This window comes from Tachyglossus aculeatus, unplaced genomic scaffold (assembly GCF_015852505.1).
Source record: "Tachyglossus aculeatus isolate mTacAcu1 unplaced genomic scaffold, mTacAcu1.pri scaffold_121_arrow_ctg1, whole genome shotgun sequence".
Lineage (NCBI taxonomy): Eukaryota > Metazoa > Chordata > Mammalia > Monotremata > Tachyglossidae > Tachyglossus > Tachyglossus aculeatus.
In genome coordinates this window covers 1355919-1374252 of record NW_024044850.1, presented here as the reverse complement: position 1 = coordinate 1374252, position 18334 = coordinate 1355919, and the positions used below count along the sequence as shown (strand labels likewise).

Genomic DNA, 18334 nt, shown 5'->3' with positions numbered 1-18334 from the left:
CTTCTCTTGGGGAGAAGTCGATGCCTGAGTTTACCCCTTCAGTCCCTGGGCTTCTCATTTCAGGGGCTACCCCAGAGGCATCCTGGCCACATGCAGAGTCCTTGGGGTGTCCAGCCGGCCTTCCCCACAGGGACTCATGGGCAAAAGAACTTGAGGGGATCAGGGTGGGGGTGGGACACTGGGTGGTCACTCTGTGCCCTCAGGGAGAGGCAGGGCTATTTGGTGGACATACTGACTGTACTCTGTGCCCACAGTGGTGTGGCCATGTGGTGGGCACACTGACCATGCTCTGTGCCTGCAGGCAGAGCGGTGGTCATGCGGTGGGCATGCTGACTGTACTCTGTGCCCGCAGTCAGAGCAGTGGCCATGTGGTGGGGACACTGACCATGCTCTGTGCCCAGCAGGCAGAGCGGTGGCCCTGCAGCGGTCAAGCCGAGCTTGTTGTGTGCCCACAGGTAGAATCGGGGATGGTGGAGCTGAGCCTCGGCCACGTGGCGGACACGCCGATTGGGAGCCGTGCGACCGGAGGCGTTTCTAATGGCGAAAGTCCATCGTGGCCCAACTCCTCCGGGTTCCAAGTGAGTGGCTGGCCTGCGAAGCCATCTCTGGGCACTTCAGGGGGCCCCAGAAAGCAGGCCCTTCTGCTCTGATGTGGGTACTTTAAAGTGCTTTAAAGCCAACGGTAAGGAGTTTCTGTTTGATGCAGAGGTGGATGGGTAGCCACTGGAAGTTTTTGTAGAAAACCGATCCAGGTAGCAGAATGAAGTATGGACTGTAGTGGGGAGAGACAGACGGCTGGGAGGTCAGCAAGGAGGCTGATGCAGAAATCCAAGCGGGATAGGATAAGCGTCAAAATGACACGAGCCACAGCACCATAAACCCTGGCATCATCGTTCATTGTTGTGTGGTCAGTAGGTGCCATGAAGCTCAGCAGCTTACTAAGGACATGATACCGGAGTTTTCTTCCTTTGCTGGCTTTCCTATCCACTTTCCTGTGAATCTTACTCCGTAACTTCTGAATAGGCCGGCCATTGCCCGCCCATGGCCAACTGATCATTCGGATCCAAGGAACTGGTCTTCCGTTCTTTAAGTTCTCCCAGAAGCTGGTGGTAAAAGTCATCATCACCAAAGATCTCTTCATCCAGGTCCTTCAAGTGAGCGTTGGCTGGAGCCTGCGGCAAAATCTCCTGCTGTCCTGGCACGCTGTCGGGGATAGGCTGGAGTTCTGTCTCGGCCTTGCCAAGAACACGGTACAAAGAACGCTTAGTCTGCATCCGCCCAAGTAATCTCTCTTTGTCCATCGGAATATGGTCTATCTGAGTCAGGATTGGGCGCTCAAAGGCTCCAAAACCCTTTCCCGGCTTGCCAGAAGCCAATTTGGTTTTGTCGTGCCATTTTTTGCAGCGTCCGGTTACGATAGCATGTGAAATCGGCAAAGCCTTTTGCCATTAAGTAAGGGTAGTCACTCATCTCTAGCTTGCTTCCGCTTAGGTGGCCCTTTCCTCTGCAGCTGCTGCTGCTGCTGTCCCTCCTCAGCAAGCAATACCTCCTCCTCTTCACTGGAAATTTCCTCCTCACTCTCTGCTTTGGATTTTTTCCCAGCTACCAGGTGCCTCGTGTCTGGACGCTGGTAAAGCAGTTCATCCTGAAGATCCACCAGAGACCTCAATAATGCTTTAAGTGCCTTGTGACTGTTTTTCAGGATGCTGGCAAACTCTGATCCTCCCTTGTCCTTGAATATGGGGATCGTTTCTGGCTGCGGAAGCTGGTTGGTGGTGAACAGGGCCTTCTGCAATTTGATTCTTCCTTCCAAAATCAGGTCCCATAACGCTATTTGGTTCTTCACAGCTCTTCCTTTCTCCATTTCCTCTGTCACTTTCCATTTCCATCTCCATTTCTATGTCCCACATGGGGCTAACGGCCTTAATCCCCATTTTCCAGGAGATGGAACCTAAGCCCAGAGAAGTGAAGTGACTTGCCCAAGGACCCACAGCAGACAGGTGGCGGAACTGGGATTAGAACCCAGGTCCTTCTGACTCTCGGGCCCGGGCTCTATCCTCTCGGCTACTCTGTTTCTCACCGTTAATGTGGGTATTCAAGCTTTGGCTGTATTTTATGGCCCTCTGACGAGAAGCTCAAAACATTTTGCAGACGTCATCTCCTGATGGCCCACCGGGTCCGGGGAATATTGTCCCGTCCCAGCTTGACCACCATATCGGTCTCCTCACCGGTCCCTCTGTCTCCGGTCTCTCTATTGCCCAGGGTATTTTCCAAAAATCTCACCTGGAACAGCGATAGTTAAAGCCATGGAAGTGAATGAGCTCCCCAGAGGGAGTGAGGGTAAAGTCAGACGGAAAAGGTCTCAGAAGAGAACCTCAAGATGGAGGGAGAAGAGGAACTGGTGAAAGACTATTTCTTGACTTTGTGTTTGGAATGGCATTTGTTGAGCACCTCCTATGTGCGAGGCACTGTTCTAAGGGCTGGGGTTGATACAAGATAATCGGGTTGGACAGAGTCCCTTTCCCTCATAGGCCTCACAGTCTTATTCCCCATTTTACAAACGTGGTCACTCGAGGCACAGAGAAGTGAAGCGACTCGCCCAAGGACACCCAGCTGACAAGTAGCGGAACTGGGGTTAGAACACGGGTCCTTCTGACTAGTCGGCCCGGTCTCTGTCCACTTGGCCTTGCCACGTATAGACTCCGAAACCATCGAGGGGCAGATGAGAACCGTGTCGACCTGTGTTCGGCCCACCTGTCCGGGATTCCGGCACTCTGTCGGGCACCGTGACTCGTGGGAATTTTTTGTGCCTGCTCTGTGCCAGGCCCTGTACTAATTGCTTGGGCAGAAACTAGCTAATCACATTGGACACGGTCCCTGTCCCTTTTGGGGCCCGCAGTCTTTGTCCCCATTTTGCGGATGAGGGAACTGAGGCACAGAGAAGTGAAGTGACTTGCCCAAGGTCACACAGAAGACAAGTGGCAGAGCTGGGATTAGAGTCCATGATCTTCTGACTCCCAGAACCGGGTCCGTGTTTTAGACGGAAAAACATTGTTTTACCGCGGAAAAACATTTCATCGTCACGGGCGCGTGATGATGACACTCCCCCGATTCGAGGCCAGAAAGGAGGGGATGCAGGCAGGAGCGGGAAGGCTGGGTCTAGGCCATAGGCCTGGGGTTTCCTTTGCTAACCCCCTGCCACACCGTAGACCGAGCCACCGAAGTCCGTCGTCGCCATATGGGGGGTCGCTCGCTGGCCTCCCGTAGCCCGAGCCGCCATCTAACGGTTATCGGTCAATCGTATCTATTGAGCGTTTACTCTGTGCAGAGCACTGTACTGAGTGCTTGGGAAAGTACACTGCAGTAGAGTTGATAGACATAATCCCTGTCCTTAAGAAGCTTGCAGTCTACAAGGGAAGACAGACAGAATCAATCAATCAGTCGTACTTATTGAGCGCTTACTGTGTGCAGAGCACTGTACTAAGCGCTTGGGAAGTACAAGTTGGCAACATATAGAGACAGTCCCTACCCAACAGTGGACTCACAGTCTAAAAGGGGGAGACAGAGAACAAAACCAAACATATTAACAAAATAAAATAAATAGAATAGATCTGTACAGGTAAAATAAATAGAGTAATAAATATGTACAAACATATATACATATATACATCACACACATACTGGCGCCTCTCGGGGAGTCGGGTTGCTGTCAGGAGGAGTATGAAGCCGACTTTTCATCCCTAGTAGATTTTCATCCCGTGGAAGCAGCATGGTGTAGCGGATAGGGCACAGGCCTGGGATTCAGGAGGTCATGGGTTCTAATCCAGATTCCGACGCTTATCTGCTGTGTGAGCTTGGGCAAGTTATTTCACTTCTCTAGGCCTCAGTCACCTCATCTGTAAAACGGGGACTTAGACGCTGAGCCCCATGTGGAACAGGGACTGTGTCCAAATCGATTTGCTTGTATCCAACCCAACGCCCAGTACAGTGCCTGGCACATAGTAAGCACTTAACCGATACCATAATCACTACTATCATTATTATCCCTAACTCCTTCCTGACTGAGGAGAGCGGATCTGGGACATGGCCCTTGTTCAAGGCCTAATCCTGCTTTCTGCCCTGAAGTGAAGTGACTTGCCCAAAGTCACACAGCTGACAAGCGGCGGAGCCGGCATTTGAACCCATGACCTCTGACTCCCAAACCCTTGCTCTTTCCACGGAGCCACGCTGCTTCTCTGCTTCCCATCTTCTCTGTGCCTCAGTTTCCTCATCTGTAAAACGGGGATTCATTTTACGGATGAACCCAGAAGCAGCACGGTGTAGTGGATAGAACACGGGCCTGGGAATCAGGTGGTCATGGATTCTAATCCCAGCTCTGCCACCTACCTGCTGTGTGACCTTGGGCAAGTCATTTCACTTCCTCAGTGCCTCAGTTACCTCATCTGTAAAATGGGGATTGAGACCGGGAGCTCCACATGGGACAGAGACTGTGTCCAATCCGATTTGCTTGTACCCACCCCAGCGCTTAATACAGTGCCTGGCACGTAGTAAACACTTAAATACCGTAATTATTATTGACTACTGCATCTCAATAAATTAGTGCTTAATAAATGCCATCATTATTATTATTATTATTTGGAGTCAGAGGTCGTGGGTTCAAATCCCGGCTCCGCCACTTGTCAGCTGGGTGACTTGGGGCAAGTCACTTCACTTCTCTGGGCCTCAGTTCCCTCATCTGGAAAATGGGGATGAAGACTGTGAGCCCCCCGTGGGACAACCTGATCACCTTGTAACCTCCCCGGTGTTTAGAACAGTGCTCTGCACATAGTAAGCGCTTAATAAATGCCATCATTATTATTATTATTATTATTATCTCTGCATCTGCCTCCCTGCCTCCTTTCTTTTTCCACTCCAGCATATAGCTCAGATAATTTTTCTCCAAAAATGTTCAGTCCACATTTCCGAACAAATACCACAATTATTATCAGCAGTAATTATAATCATTATGTCCCCCATTGCCAAGGCCCCCTCCTGACCAGTTAGGACATAAAGACAGGAGAAGCAGCATGGCTTAGGGGAAAGAGCACTGTACTAAGCGCTTGGGAAGTACATGTTGGCAACATATAGAGATGGTCCCTACCCAACAGTGGGCTCACAGTCTAGAAGGGGGAGACAGAGAACAAAACCAAACATATTAACAAAATAAAATAAGAATAAATATGTACAAGTAAAATAGAGTAATAAATACGAACAAACATATATACATATATACAGGATATATACATATATACATATATCCATCACCTCGCCCCTTTCTACTTCACCACCTTTCTCTCCTTCTCCAGCCCAGCCCGCACCCTCCGCTCCTCTGCCGCTAATCTCCTCACCGGGCCTCGTTCTCGCCTGTCCCGCCATCGACCCCCGGCCCACGTCCTCCCCCTGGCCTGGAATACCCTCCCTCTGCCCATCTGCCAAGCTAGCTCTCTTCCTCCCTTCAAAGCCCTGAGAGCTCACCTCCTCCGGGAGGCCTTCCCAGACTGAACCCCCTCCTTCCCCTCCCCACGGCACCTGTATATATGTTTGTATACTCTACTTATTTAATTTGTACATATTTATTCTATTTTATTTCGTTAATGCTTTGTTTTCTGTCTCCCCCTTCTAGACTGTGAGCCCGCTGCTGGGTAGGGACTGTCTCTATGTTGCCGACTTGGACTTCCCAAGCACTTAGTACAGTGCTCTGCACACAGTAAGCGCTCAATAAATACGATTGAATGAATTTCCGATATTTACCCTCCCTTCGGTGTCACCAATGCAGTTGGCTGCGTAACCCTTCCGCATGCCCCCCACTGCCCTTGTGTGCATATCCCTATATTCTCCCATTTCCCCATCTGTAGCCTATTATTCTATTGTCCTGTGTTTGAAGCACAGCCCACTGATTTTCACAATGAAGCAGTCCATAAATGCCACTGATGTCTCCTTATGGATGTCCTGTCGAACCTGCCTCCTCACAGTATGTCCAAAACTCAAATCACCTCACCCAGATCTTCTTCCACCACAACCCCAACTTGACAACAAACCATCCTCCTTCCTGCCTGCACATGCCCACAATCTGGGCATTATTCTCCACTCATATCTCATTCATCTCATACTATCACCAAACCCTGTCAGGTCTATCTTCTCCTAATCTGGCGCATCTCCAACTCTGCCCACTTCGCCCTTTTAATGGCAACTTGCTCACTGTACCTGGATCAGGCCTGTCACGTTCCAATCCCTTACCCAGTCCCTCCCTCTTCGTCTGATAGACCACCACCCTCCCCATCTTTAAAGCCCCAATAATAGCAATGGTATTTGTTAAGCGCTTATTATGTGCCAAGCACTGGGGTAGATACAAAGTAATCAGGTCATCCCATTTGGGGCTCACAGTCTTAGTGCCATTTTCCAGATGAGAGAACTGAAGCCCAACGGAGAACTTAAATGGCTTGCCCAAGGCCACCCAGCAGACAAGCGGCAGAGCCAAAATTAGAACCCACATCCTCCGATTCCCAAGCCCATGCTCTTTCCAGGTAAGCTGTGCTGCTTCTCATGCGGGACAGGGATTCTGTGCAACCTGATTTTGAATCTACCCCAGCGTTTGGCTCCCAGAAAGTGCTTGTTAAGTCCCAATCAGCAGGATGGCAGTGCCCTAGCCCCACCCCAGGCCTCAGTGCCAGCTCCCTGACCCAAGAGGTCCCTGCCTCTCCACTGCCTCCTTACCCACCCAAACCTGGGGTTGGGTTTGGCTCCCTTGGCTCTCTCAGAGCACAATCAAGCTAAATGGAACAGCTTTAGGCCCCCGCCCCTACCTAACCCTACCAGGTTTTATACAGCTGGTTGTACAATCACTCAGGGAGTCTGGTTCCTAACCTGCAGGCCCTCCAGAGAGAGTGTGCACGCGTGTGGAGGTGCACGAACGGGTTAGAAGTAGGGGCCCGGGCCCGGCATCCAGGCCCCAAGACCTCCCTGGGTCCCCGCGTTCAGGTGAGTGGGGGGCTCGGATTTCTGCTCTTCTGAGCAGGAGCGGTGAGGAGGAGCAGGCCGGCCCGAGCCGGCCGCAGCAAACCGGGGAACCATCGGGGCCACCTCCGCGCCCCCCCACCCCAAGATGGATGTAGCCAAGGGCCCCCGGGGTGGACAGGGAGGCCCAAATGCCAGGTCTCCCAGCCCACGCAGGTCCCGGAGGCGAAGGAAGCTGGGTTGGAAGGCAGGATGGAAGGCAGGCAGGAATCTTGGCTCCGCTCCCCCGAACGCCGTAGCCGCCACCGCAGTCAAATCCTTGTGGGTCCTCTCCTAGGCAGCTGGAGCCGGGGCTGCTCCCGGCGGGGCGGGGGCACCAAGGCAGGGACCTCCGGCGCCAACAAGCCACACTTTATTAGTCGATAGAAACAGTACAAAGCTCCAATTTAGCTGCATTTAATCTGAGACACCAAAAATGTCCTTGTCCTCCGGCGGAGGGCCTCACATCGTCAATTCCATGATGGCGTTGACAATGTCTTTGCTGTTGTTCTTGAGCGCGTGCACGGCCTTGGCCCGGGACACGTTGGCCTGCGACATGACCAGCTCGATGTCCTTCACTTCCACGCCCGTCTCGTCAACCTCTTCCTCTTCGCTCTCCTCCTGGACGGTGGGAGTCTGTGTGTTTTCCTGGATATTCGAGACGGCTTCGCCTTGGACTTTGAATTTCTCTACTGCGGCCAGTTGGGCCTGCTGGGACAGGTCCTCTATCTTGGCCTCCCCGAAGACGATGTAGGTGTCCGAAGCCGGGCTCTTATAGACGTCTGGCTTGGTGATGACAAAGAGGATGTTCTTGGACTTCCAGATGGTCACTCTGGTCACACCAGTGACCTGGCGAAGGCCGAGTTTGGACATGAGTGCTTAGAGGGATACCATCCAAGTGCACAGGCCACATAGAAGGGAGAACAAATAGGGGAAATGAGAACTTAGTTGTGGAAGACCTTTTAGAGGAGATAATAATAATAATCATAATAATTCTGGCATTTGTTAAGCACTTATTCTGCATCAACCACTGTTCTAAGCGCTGGGGTAGATACAAGGTACTAGGGTTGTCCCACATGGGGCTCACAATCTTAATCTCAATCCCCACTTTATCGATGAGGTAACTGAGGCACAGAGAAGTTAAGTGGCTTCCCCAAGGTCACACAGCAGACAAATGGAGGAGCCGGGATTAAAACCCACGTCCTCTGACTCCCAAGCCCGTGTTCTCTCCGCTAATCCACGCTGTGGAGAAGTGATTTTAAGAGGGCTCTGAAGGTGGGGAGAGTGGTGGGCTGTCTACTGGGAAGGGCCAGGCTTTCCTGGCCATTCCTTGGGTCCGGTGTCAGCGGCCCGGATGTGGGGGTTGTGAGGAGGGAACTGAGACGGGACAGGAAAGGGGGGGTGGGGGTCGGGCCGGAGATGAGACTGACTGGAGAGGCGTTTGGAATTAGTGTTTCTCTGGACAGACCCTTTCATCCTATCCTATTCATTCATTCAATTGTATTTATTGGGCACTTACTGTGTGCAGAGCACTGTACTAAGCACTTGCAAAGGACAATTTGGCAACAGATAGAGACAATCCCTACCAGACAATGGACTCACAATTTAGAAGGGGGAGATAGACAATAAAACAAATCAAGTAGACAGGCATCCCTAGCATCAGAAGGGAGAAGCAGCGTGGCTCAGTGGAAAGAGCACGGGCTTTGGAGTCAGAGATCATGGGTTCAAATCCCGGCTCTGCCAACTGTCAGCTGTGTGACTTTGGGTAAGTCACTTCACTTCTCTGTGCCTCAGTTACCTCATCTGTGAAATGGGGATTAAAACTAGTGAGCCCCCTGTGGGACAACTTGATCACCTTGTAACCTCCCCCAGCGCTTAGAACAGTGCTTTGCACATAGTAAGCGCTTAACAAATGCCATCATCATCATCAGAATAGATCAATAGAATTATAGACAAATACACATCATTAACAAAATAAATAGAATAATAAATATGTCCAAATATACACAAGAGCTGTGGGGTGGGGCAGTGGGTAGAGCAGAGGGAGGGAGTAGGGGCGATGGAGAGGGGAGGAGGAGCAGAGGAAAAGGGGGTGCTCAATCTGGAAAGGCCTACCTGCCCTACTCTATCTTTCTGGCAGCCATACCCTCATCCAATGATGCAGCTGGACCTTCCCTCAGGGACAACTGATCTCTACCCCAGCTGTTTCCAATCAGGGGAATTAGTGACTAACGCATGCACGCCCCGCCCCCACAATCTCCCTGCCCTATATAAGCCTACAGGGGCCTCACTCCCTTCAAGGCTGGTTGTCTTTGAAACCTTGTAAGGGCTGGGTTTGGTGAGCTGAGGAGAATAAGGGGATTTTTTGGAAGGTGGTTTTGATGATTTGGGAGCCTTGAATCTGCTTACTGGTTTGATAGCTGGGAGTTCTTTAAGGCCACGTAATTTCCCCAAGATTTTGCCTGTAGGGTTGTGCTGAGAGGGTATCTTTACTCTGACCTCACTCATTCCTGCTTTGGGGGGTAAGGGTGGTTAGTGGGCAAAAGGGCTACTACTCCATCTTTGATGGCTTCCTGGGCACTCAAACTGCCTCTTTGTTCTACCACTTCTCTCCCTGGCAGGGGAAGTTCTGAGGGACGCTTTGCTACAGCAATGAATCAGCAGCATTTGAGATCTTCCTCTGGGAGGAGTATTGTACTAACTGCTTGTGAGAGGCCTAATAGAACAGATTAAGCAGACATGTTTCTTGCAGCCTTGCCTCACCACATCAACACACCTGTCCCCACTTCTCTGTTCTCATTATGGTGTTGCTTTCCCTTAAACCTTCAGATAGGCCTGTCTTGTGCATGCTGACATAGTTCTCTTTGAATCTTCCAGGTCCAGTATCGGTGTAATGAGGGGGATTGGATCCAGATGGTGCAATACAGGTAAGGGAAGATTCTGGGTAAAACAATAGGTACTTAATTGATGTGGGGTGAATGCTTCAGTGCTTAGGGGGTGGGATTAAGTGCACTGGTGAGCTGGAAGGGAAAATGAAAATGTTTGGGGAGGGGCTAGGGAGATGAGAACTTTAGTTAGAGAAGGCCTGTTGAAGAAGAAACATTTTAAAGAGGTGGAAGACCCCTAGTACATTGATTGGGTAGGTGGGGGGTGGGAGTGCCAGATGGGAGGATATTTGGGATGGGTTGAGGGTGGATGTGGTCCAAGTGAGGCCTAAGGAGCTGGCTGGAGTTTGCGGGCTTTTCCTAATCCCAGGTGAGTGCCGTCCGGAGGTGGATGTCGAAGGAGTCTTGATGAGCAGAAGAGAAGGACTAGCTCACTTCTCCTCCCAGAAGCTTCTCAGCACCCTTCCTGGCCATGAGGACTGTTGCCCCTTCAGTGAGGACCCAGAACAGCTGATCCCCATGGAGTGGAAGAATCAGGAGCTGAGCTTCTGTTCATTCATTCATTCACTCAATCGTATGTATTGAGCGCTGATTGTGTGCAGAGCACTGTACTAAGTGCTTGGGAAGTACAAGTTGGCAACATATAGAGATGGTCCCATCTGTAAGGGAAGGTGATGAGGCCATGTGTGGATGACTAGGGGTTAATGCAGGAGGAGGATAAGGTGTGCAGAGGGGCCTGTCACTGTCAGTACTGTAGCTGGTTCTACCAACTGGGGCTAAGGCTCTGCATAGGAAACTGACTCGGTTTGACTTGACTGTGGGACTGAGGAGACCCAGGACCCTTAATTCTATAGATGGGTCATTCCTGCCTGAACCCACAGTCCTGTCCACAGGGTCACCCTGCAAATCCTCAGCACCTGTAGCGGTGGAACCCCTCTGTGCTTGACAGTGACTGCCTCTGAGGGAGTTGGGAGGGTGGGCTGAGGGGTTGTGGGGAGGAGCGGGGAAGAGCCTAGTGTTTAGAGTGAAGCTGACTAAAGTGTTCTGTGGCTTGCTAGATGTGAGCTCTACTGGGCCAGGAAACTTCCCCAAGGCCCTCCATGCGGGGCTGTTCTGTGGAGGTATCATTCTCATGGACGTCGACCTCATTAATGCCTGGGTTCGGGGTCAGGGTTGGGTACTAGGGGTGAAGGGCCTAATGCTCTCGCCAGGCTACCTGGCCACTCAAACTGCTTCTTTGTTCTCCAGCTTCTTGCTGTGGCTGTGGAAGTTCTCAAGGGCATTCGGCTCCTGCAATCCATCAATGGTATGTGAGGGCTTGCAGAGCACTGTACTAAGTGCTTGGCGGAATAGACTGCAATACACCTGTTGCATGCCACCCTCACTCACCCACCTCAGCACACTTGTCCCCACTTGTCTGCAATTCTAACAGAGTTCTCTTCCTATCTTATAGGTCCAAGCATCAATATAATAAGGGGGGACCCAGATGATACAATACAGGTAAGGGAAGAATCTGAGTAAAAAGATATGTACTTAATGGGGATTAATGCTTCAGGGCTTAGTGGGTGAGAGTAAGTGCATGGGTGAGCTGGAAGTGAAAATAAAATGCATGTTGGGGGGGCGGCACTGGGGGCTGGCATCGGGGGCCGGCAGTGGGGAGGAGAGCTTGTTAGAGAAGAAAAAATTTCAGTAGGGCTTTTCAAGATGTGGGAGAAGGCTGGGAGATCCACTGGGAAGGTGGGGGTTGGGGGGGGGGGTGGAGGGAGGATGTGGTCCAAGTGAGGCTTAAGGAGCAGGCTGGAGCTTTCAGGCTTTTTCTAATCCCAGGTATGTGTCGTTTGAAGGTGTATGTCGGAGTCCTGATGATGGGAAGAGATGGACCAGTGGATTTCCCTTCCCAGAACCTTCTCACCAACTTTCCTGGCCATGAGGACTGTTTCCCCTTCAGTGGGGACCCAGAGCAGCTGATCCCCATGGAGATGAAGAATCCAGAGCTGAGCTTCCATCTCTAAGGGAAGGTGATTGGGGGGCATGTGGGGATGAGGAGGGGTTACTGCAAGAGGAGGACCAGGTGTGCAGAGGAGCCTGTCACTCTCAGTACTGTGGCTGGTTCTACCAACTGGGGCTAAGGCTCTGCATAGGGAACTTGTTCTGTCCAACTTAACTATGGGACTGAGGAGACCCAGGGTCCTCAATTCTATAGAGGGGATCACTTCTCCCTGAACGCAGTCCTGCCCACAGGGTCACCCTGCAAATCCCCAGTTCCTTTAGAGGTGGAACCTCTCTGTGCTTGACAGTGACTACCTCTGAGGGAGATGGGAGGGTGTTGGGGGAGAGGGGAGGGGGGAAGAGCCTAGTGTTAAGAGTGAAACTCACTAAATGTTCTGTGGCTTGTTAGACATGAGCCTTTGTAGGCCCGGGAAAACTTCCCCAAGGTTCTCCCTGCAGGGCTGTTCTGTGGGGGTATCATCCAGAGGGATGTTGACCTCATTAATGCCCAGGTTCAGGGTCAGGGATTGGTACTGGGGTGAAGGTCTTAAGGCTCCCTCTCAGAAAGGCTTCCTGTCCACTCAGACTGCTTCTTTGTTCTCCAGCTTCTCAGTGTGGCCATGGAAGTTACAAAGGACACTTGGCTCCTGCAATTCATCAATGGTATGTATGTGCTTAGTATATGCAGACCACTGTACTAAGTGTTTGGGAGAAAACAAAGCAACAGAACTAGCACACCTGTTGCCTGCCACCCTGACTCATGACCTCAGAACACCTGTCCCCACTTGACTGCAATTCTAACAGAGTTCCCTTTCAATCTTATAGGTCCAGCATCTGTTTGTTGGGGAGTCCCAGATGATCCAACACAGGTAAGGGAAGGATATGAGTAAAAAGATAGGTACATGATTTGGGGTGAAAGCTTCAGTGCTTAAAGGGTGGGATACAGTGCATGAGCAAGCTGGAAGGGAAAACAAAGTGTATGTCGGAAGGGGCGTTGGGGGCCCGGGAGGATGAGAGCTTTAGTCGAGGCAGGCTTATTAGAGAAGAAACCATTCTGGTAGGGCTTTTAAAGCTGTGGGAGATGGGTGGTAGATCCACCGGGTAGGTATGAGGTGGGGGTCCAGAGGGGAGGATGTGTGGAATGGGTTGAGGGTGGATGGTGGTCCAGGTGAGGCGTAAGGAGCAAGCTGGAGCTTTCAGGCTCTTCCTGATCCCGGGTTAAGGCTGTCCGGAGGTGGATGTCGGAGGAGTCCTGATGATGGGAAGAGATGGATGGGGGGATTTCCCTTCCCAGAACCTTCTCACCACCCCTCCAGGCCATGAGGACTGTTGCCCCTTCAGTGAGAACCCAGAGCAGCTGATCCCCATAGAGAGGAAGAATCAGGAGCTGAGCTTCCATTGCTTAAGGGAAGGTGATTAGGGCATGTGTGGATGATTAGGAGTTACTGCAGGAGGACTACAAGGTGTGTAGAGGGGCATGTCTGTGTCAGTATTCCACCATTTGGGGCTAAGACCTTGTGTAGGGAACTGGTTCTGTCTGATTTGACTGAGGAACTGAGAAGACCCAGGACCCTTAATTCTATAGATGGGTCATTCCTGCTTGAACCCACAGTCCTATCCACAGGGTCACCCTGCAAATCCTCTGCTCCTCTAGAGGTGGAACCCCTTTGTGCTTGACAGTGACTGCCTCTGAGGGAGTTGAGGGGGTGGGGGAATGGGGGTGGGGGGGAGAGCCTAGTTAACTGTGGAGCTGACTAGGTGTTTTGTGGCTTGCTAGATGTGAGTAGTTCTAGGCTGGAACACTTCCCCCAAGGCCCTCCCTGCAGAGCTGTTCTGTGGCAGTTTCGTCCTCGTGGATGTTGACCTTACCCATGCCCTCAGTGGGGGTGGAGGGGTCGGGTAGTGGGTTGAAGGGCCTAAGACTCCCTCTCAGAAGGCTTCCTGTCCACTCAGACTTGCTCTTTCTTGGTTCTCCAGCTTCTCTCTGTAGCTGTGGAAGTTCTGAAAGGACACTTGGCTCCTCCAATCCATCAGTGGTATGGGAGTGCTTAGGATATGCAGAGCACTGTACTAAGTGTTTGGGAGAATTCAATGCAACAGAACTAGCCCACCTGTTGCCTGCCACCCTCACACACCCACTTCAGTACACCTGTCCCCACTTGTCTGCAATTTTAAGAGAGTTCCCTTTCAATCTTATAAGTCCAGTGTCTGTTAAATGGGGGAGGGGGGGCTGTTTCCAGACCATAAAACACAGGAGAGGGAAGGATTTGAGTCAAAAGATGTGTACTTAATTAATGGGGGGTTAATGCTTCAGGGCTTAGTGGGTGAGTGTGTGCATGGGTGAGTTGGGAGGGAAAATGAAGTGTGTGTTTTGTGTGTCCCCGGGGGGGTGGGGTGGAGAGATGAGAGCCTGAATCAGGGAAGGCTTGTGGGAGAAGAGACTATTTCGGTAGGGCTTGTAAAGATTTGGGAGACTGCTGATATGTCCACTGCGTGGACAGGGGGTGGGAGTTCCGGGGGGAGGATTGTGGATTGGATTGAGGGTGGATGTGGTCCAAGTGTCCCCCTTCAGTGAGGACCCAGAAGAGCTGATTCCCATGGTGAGGAAGAATCGGGAGCTGAGCTTCCATCTCCAAGGGAGGTGATGGTGGAACTGAGAAGACCCAGTGTCCTTAATTCTCTGGATGGGTCAATCAATCCTACCTGAACCTGCAGCCTCGTCCACAGGGTCACCATGCCACATCCTTGGTCCTTCCAGAGTTGGAACCCCTCTGTGTGTGACAGTGACTGCCTCTGAGGGAGTCGGGAGGATGTCGGGGCAGGGGAATGGGAGGAGGGGAGAGTCTAGTGTTTAATAGTCTAGCTGGCTAGATGCTTTCTGGCTTGCTAGCCGTGAGTTCTTCTAGGCCAGGAAATTTCCCCAAGTTTCCCCGGGGCCGTTTATGGGGGATATCATCCCTCCCCTATCCTGATCTCATTAATGCCTGCATTGGGGGTCAGGGGTGGGTAGAGGGGTGTAGGGCCTAGCACTCCATATAGGAAGGCTATCTGGCCACTCACGCTGCCTCTCCGGTCTTCAGCTTCTTGCTGTGGCTGTGTTTAGTTCTAATAGACACTGTGTTCCTGCAATCAATCGACAGGTACTGGAATGTTTACTACATACAGAGCACTAACCTAAGTGCTTGGCGAGAGTACAGTGGAATTAGCAGGTGTGTTCCCTGTAGCCCTGACTCACCACCACAGCACACTTGTCCCCACTTGCCTGCTCATTGTGGTGTCTCCTTCCTTAAGACTGTTAGGCATGTCTTACATATTGTAACAGTTCTTTTTCAGTAGTCTAGGTCCGGCATCAGTTTATTGGAGGGTCTCAGCTGATACAAGTGAGAGAAAGAGCTGAGTATATGTACCTAATTTCTGTGTGGTGAATGCTTCATTGCTTGGTGGGTGAGATTAAGTGCATGGGTGAGTTGAAAGGGAAAATAAAGTGTGTGTGTGTGTGTGTGTGTGTGTGTGTGTCTGTTGTCTGTCCGTCCGTCCATCGTATTCTCCCGTGGAGTTCAGTAGCATCCAACCTGCATCTTTGTAGGGAGCATAGAAGGGTTTGGTACAGAGTACTGCAAGCCTTCCCACTCCCCTGTTTAGTCTGCCACTGGAGACTTGTTGTCCTTTAAGTCCAGGCCTCTCCAAACCTGGGGGTATGGAGATTCAATGGCAGGGGTAGGGAAGGGTGGAGAATCCAGGCTATCTGTGGCTGTACTTTTAGACTGTGAGCCCACTGTTGGGTAGGGACTATCTCTATATGTTGCCAACTTGTTCTTCCCAAGCACTTAGTACAGTGCTCTGCACACAGTAAGCGCTCAATAAATACGATTGATTGATTGTTCTCTCACACGTACTGAAAACCAGGTTGACTTGTGGGGTATTGGAGGAATGTCTCTGTTACAGAAACTGCATCATTTGCATCTCTACTCAATTCCTTCTCAACTTGCAGGAGCACCATCAGACCGATCCCTCCGGGAAGCGCTGCTGGGGGAAATCTCGGCAATAGGACCACTTCAACGATATCGTAACCGGTGAGAAGTAATTTAACTTGGTCTGTCATCTGCTCAGCAATAGTGATTCCCCTCTCTCACTGACTCGCATGCCTATTTCCTTGACCATCTGTTCTAGCCTTAATTCCTACCTTGAGCCCCCAGGGACCACAACCCCTTCCTTCTCAAAGGAGGCAACTTCCAGGGTTTAATAATTTACTCTGCATAACCAATACTTTCCTATCAGAGAAACTATCAGGGGACACTTCCCTATCAGAAGGAACTGAGATGGGACAGGAAAGGGGGGTGGGGGTTGGGCCGGAGATGAGACTGACTGGAGAGGCGTTTGGAATTAGTGTTTCTCTGGACAGACCCTTTCATCCTATCCTACTCATTCATTCGATTGTATTTATTGGGCACTTACTGTGTGCAGAGCACTGTACTAAGCACTTGGAAAGGACAATTTGGCAACAGGATAGAGACAATCCCTACCAGACAATGGACTCACAATTTAGAAGGGGGAGACAGACAACAAAACAAATCAAGTAGGCATCCCTAGCATCAGAATAGATCAATAGAATTATAGACAAATACACATCATTAACAAAATGAATAGAATAATAAATATGTCCAAATATACACAAGAGCTGTGGGGTGGGGCAGTGGGTAGAGCAGAGGGAGGGAGTAGGGGTGATGGAGAGGGGAGGAGGAGCAGAGGAAAAGGGGGTGCTCAATCTGGAAAGGGCTAGCTGCCCTACTCTCTCTTTCTGGCAGCCATACCCTCATCCAATGATGCAGCTGGACCTTCCCTCAGGGACAACTGATCTCTACCCCAGCTGTTTCCAATCAGGGGAATTAGTGACTAACGCATGCATGCCCCAGCCCCCACAATCTCCCTGCCCTATATAAGCCTACAGGGGCCCCACTCACTTCAAGGCTGGTTGTCTTTGAAACGTTGTAAGGGCTGGGTTTGGTGAGCTGAGGAGAATAAGGGGATTTTTGGAAGGTGGTTTTGATGACTTGGGAGCCTTGAATCTGCTTACTGGTTTGATAGCTGGGAGTTTAAGGCCACGTAATTTGCCCAAGATTTTGCCTGTAGGGTTGTGCTGAGAGGGTATCTTTACTTACTCTGACCTCACTCATTCCTGCTTTGGGGGGTAAGGGTGGTTAGTGGGCAAAAGGGCTACTACTCCATCTTTGATGGCTTCCTGGGCACTCAAACTGCCTCTTTGTTCTACCACTTCTCTCCCTGGCAGGGGAAGTTCTGAGGGATGCTTTGCTACAGCCAATGAATCAGCAGCATTTGAGATCTTCCTTTGGGAGGAGTATTGTACTAACTGCTTGTGAGAGCCTAATGGAACAGATTAAGCAGACATGGTTCTTGCAGCCTTGCCTCACCACATCAACACACCTGTCCCCACTTCTCTGTTCTCATTATGGTGTTGCTTTCCCTTAAACCTTCAGATAGGCCTGTCTTGTGCATGCTGACATAGTTCTCTTTGAATCTTCCAGGTCCAGTATCGGTGTAATGAGGGGGATCGGATCCAGATGGTGCAATACAGGTAAGGGAAGATTCTGGGTAAAACAATAGGTACTTAATTGATGTGGGGTGAATGCTTCAGTGCTTAGGGGGTGGGATTAAGTGCACTGGTGAGCTGGAAGGGAAAATAAAATGTTTGGGGAGGGGCTAGGGAGATAAGAACTTTAGTTAGAGAAGGCCTGTTGAAGAAGAAACATTTTAAAGAGGTGGAAGACCCCTAGTACATTGATTGGGTAGGTGGGGGGGTGGGAGTGCCAGATGGGAGGATATTTGGGATGGGTTGAGGGTGGCTGTGGTCCAAGTGAGGCAATAGGAGCTGGCTGGAATTTGCGGGCTTTTCCTAATCCCAGGTGAGTGCCGTCTGGAGGTGGATATCGAAGGAGTCTTGATGAGCAGAAGAGAAGGACTAGTTCACTTCTCCTCCCAGAAGCTTCTCAGCACCCTTCCTGGCAATGAGGACTGTTGCCCTTTCAGTGAGGACCCAGAACAGCTGATCCCCATGGAGTGGAAGAATCAGGAGCTGAGTTTCCATTCATTCATTCATTCACTCAATCGTATGTATTGAGCGCTGATTGTGTGCAGAGCACTGTACTAAGCGCTTGGGAAGTACAAGTTGGCAACATATAGAGATGGTCCCATCTCTAAGGGAAGGTGATGAGGCCATGTGTGGATGACTAGGGGTTAATGCAGGAGGAGGATAAGGTGTGCAGAGGGACCTGTCACTGTCAGTACTGTAGCTGGTTCTACCAACTGGGGCTAAGGCTCTGCATAGGAAACTGACTCGGTTTGACTTGACTGTGGGACTGAGGAGACCCAGGACCCTTAATTCTATAGATGGGTCATTCCTGCCTGAACCC

The 18334-nt window shown here is 51.0% G+C and overlaps 2 protein-coding genes and 1 pseudogene across 12 annotated transcripts in view; 1 reads left to right on the top strand and 2 right to left on the bottom strand.

Moving 5' to 3' along the window:
• Positions 1 to 215: 215 nt before the first annotated feature.
• LOC119922712 lies at positions 216 to 1873 on the bottom strand (annotated as a pseudogene).
• A 5547-nt stretch (positions 1874 to 7420) lies between these two features.
• LOC119922701 (nascent polypeptide-associated complex subunit alpha-like) lies at positions 7421 to 7905 on the bottom strand. The gene has a single exon (XM_038742397.1). It carries the CDS (start codon positions 7903 to 7905, stop codon positions 7495 to 7497), a length of 411 nt encoding a protein of 136 aa, XP_038598325.1. The 3' UTR covers positions 7421 to 7494.
• A 3988-nt stretch (positions 7906 to 11893) lies between these two features.
• LOC119922700 overlaps positions 11894 to 18334 on the top strand; it is a 63971-nt gene continuing 57530 nt past the window's right edge. For 3 of the 11 annotated variants that reach the window (XM_038742387.1, XM_038742385.1, XM_038742386.1), the window contains exons 1-6: positions 11894 to 11935; positions 12512 to 12569; positions 12732 to 12775; positions 15852 to 15979; positions 17450 to 17499; positions 17828 to 17950. In XM_038742387.1, the coding sequence (XP_038598315.1) occupies positions 12527 to 12569; positions 12732 to 12775; positions 15852 to 15979; positions 17450 to 17499; positions 17828 to 17950 (388 nt within the window). In that variant the 5' untranslated portion in view covers positions 11894 to 11935; positions 12512 to 12526. Of the gene's footprint in view, positions 11936 to 12511; positions 12570 to 12731; positions 12776 to 13095; positions 13563 to 15027; positions 15116 to 15153; positions 15287 to 15851; positions 15980 to 16919; positions 17095 to 17449; positions 17500 to 17827; positions 17997 to 18334 lie in introns of those variants that run through there. The other 8 variants (XM_038742394.1, XM_038742396.1, XM_038742388.1 and 5 more) reach the window with 8 other exon arrangements.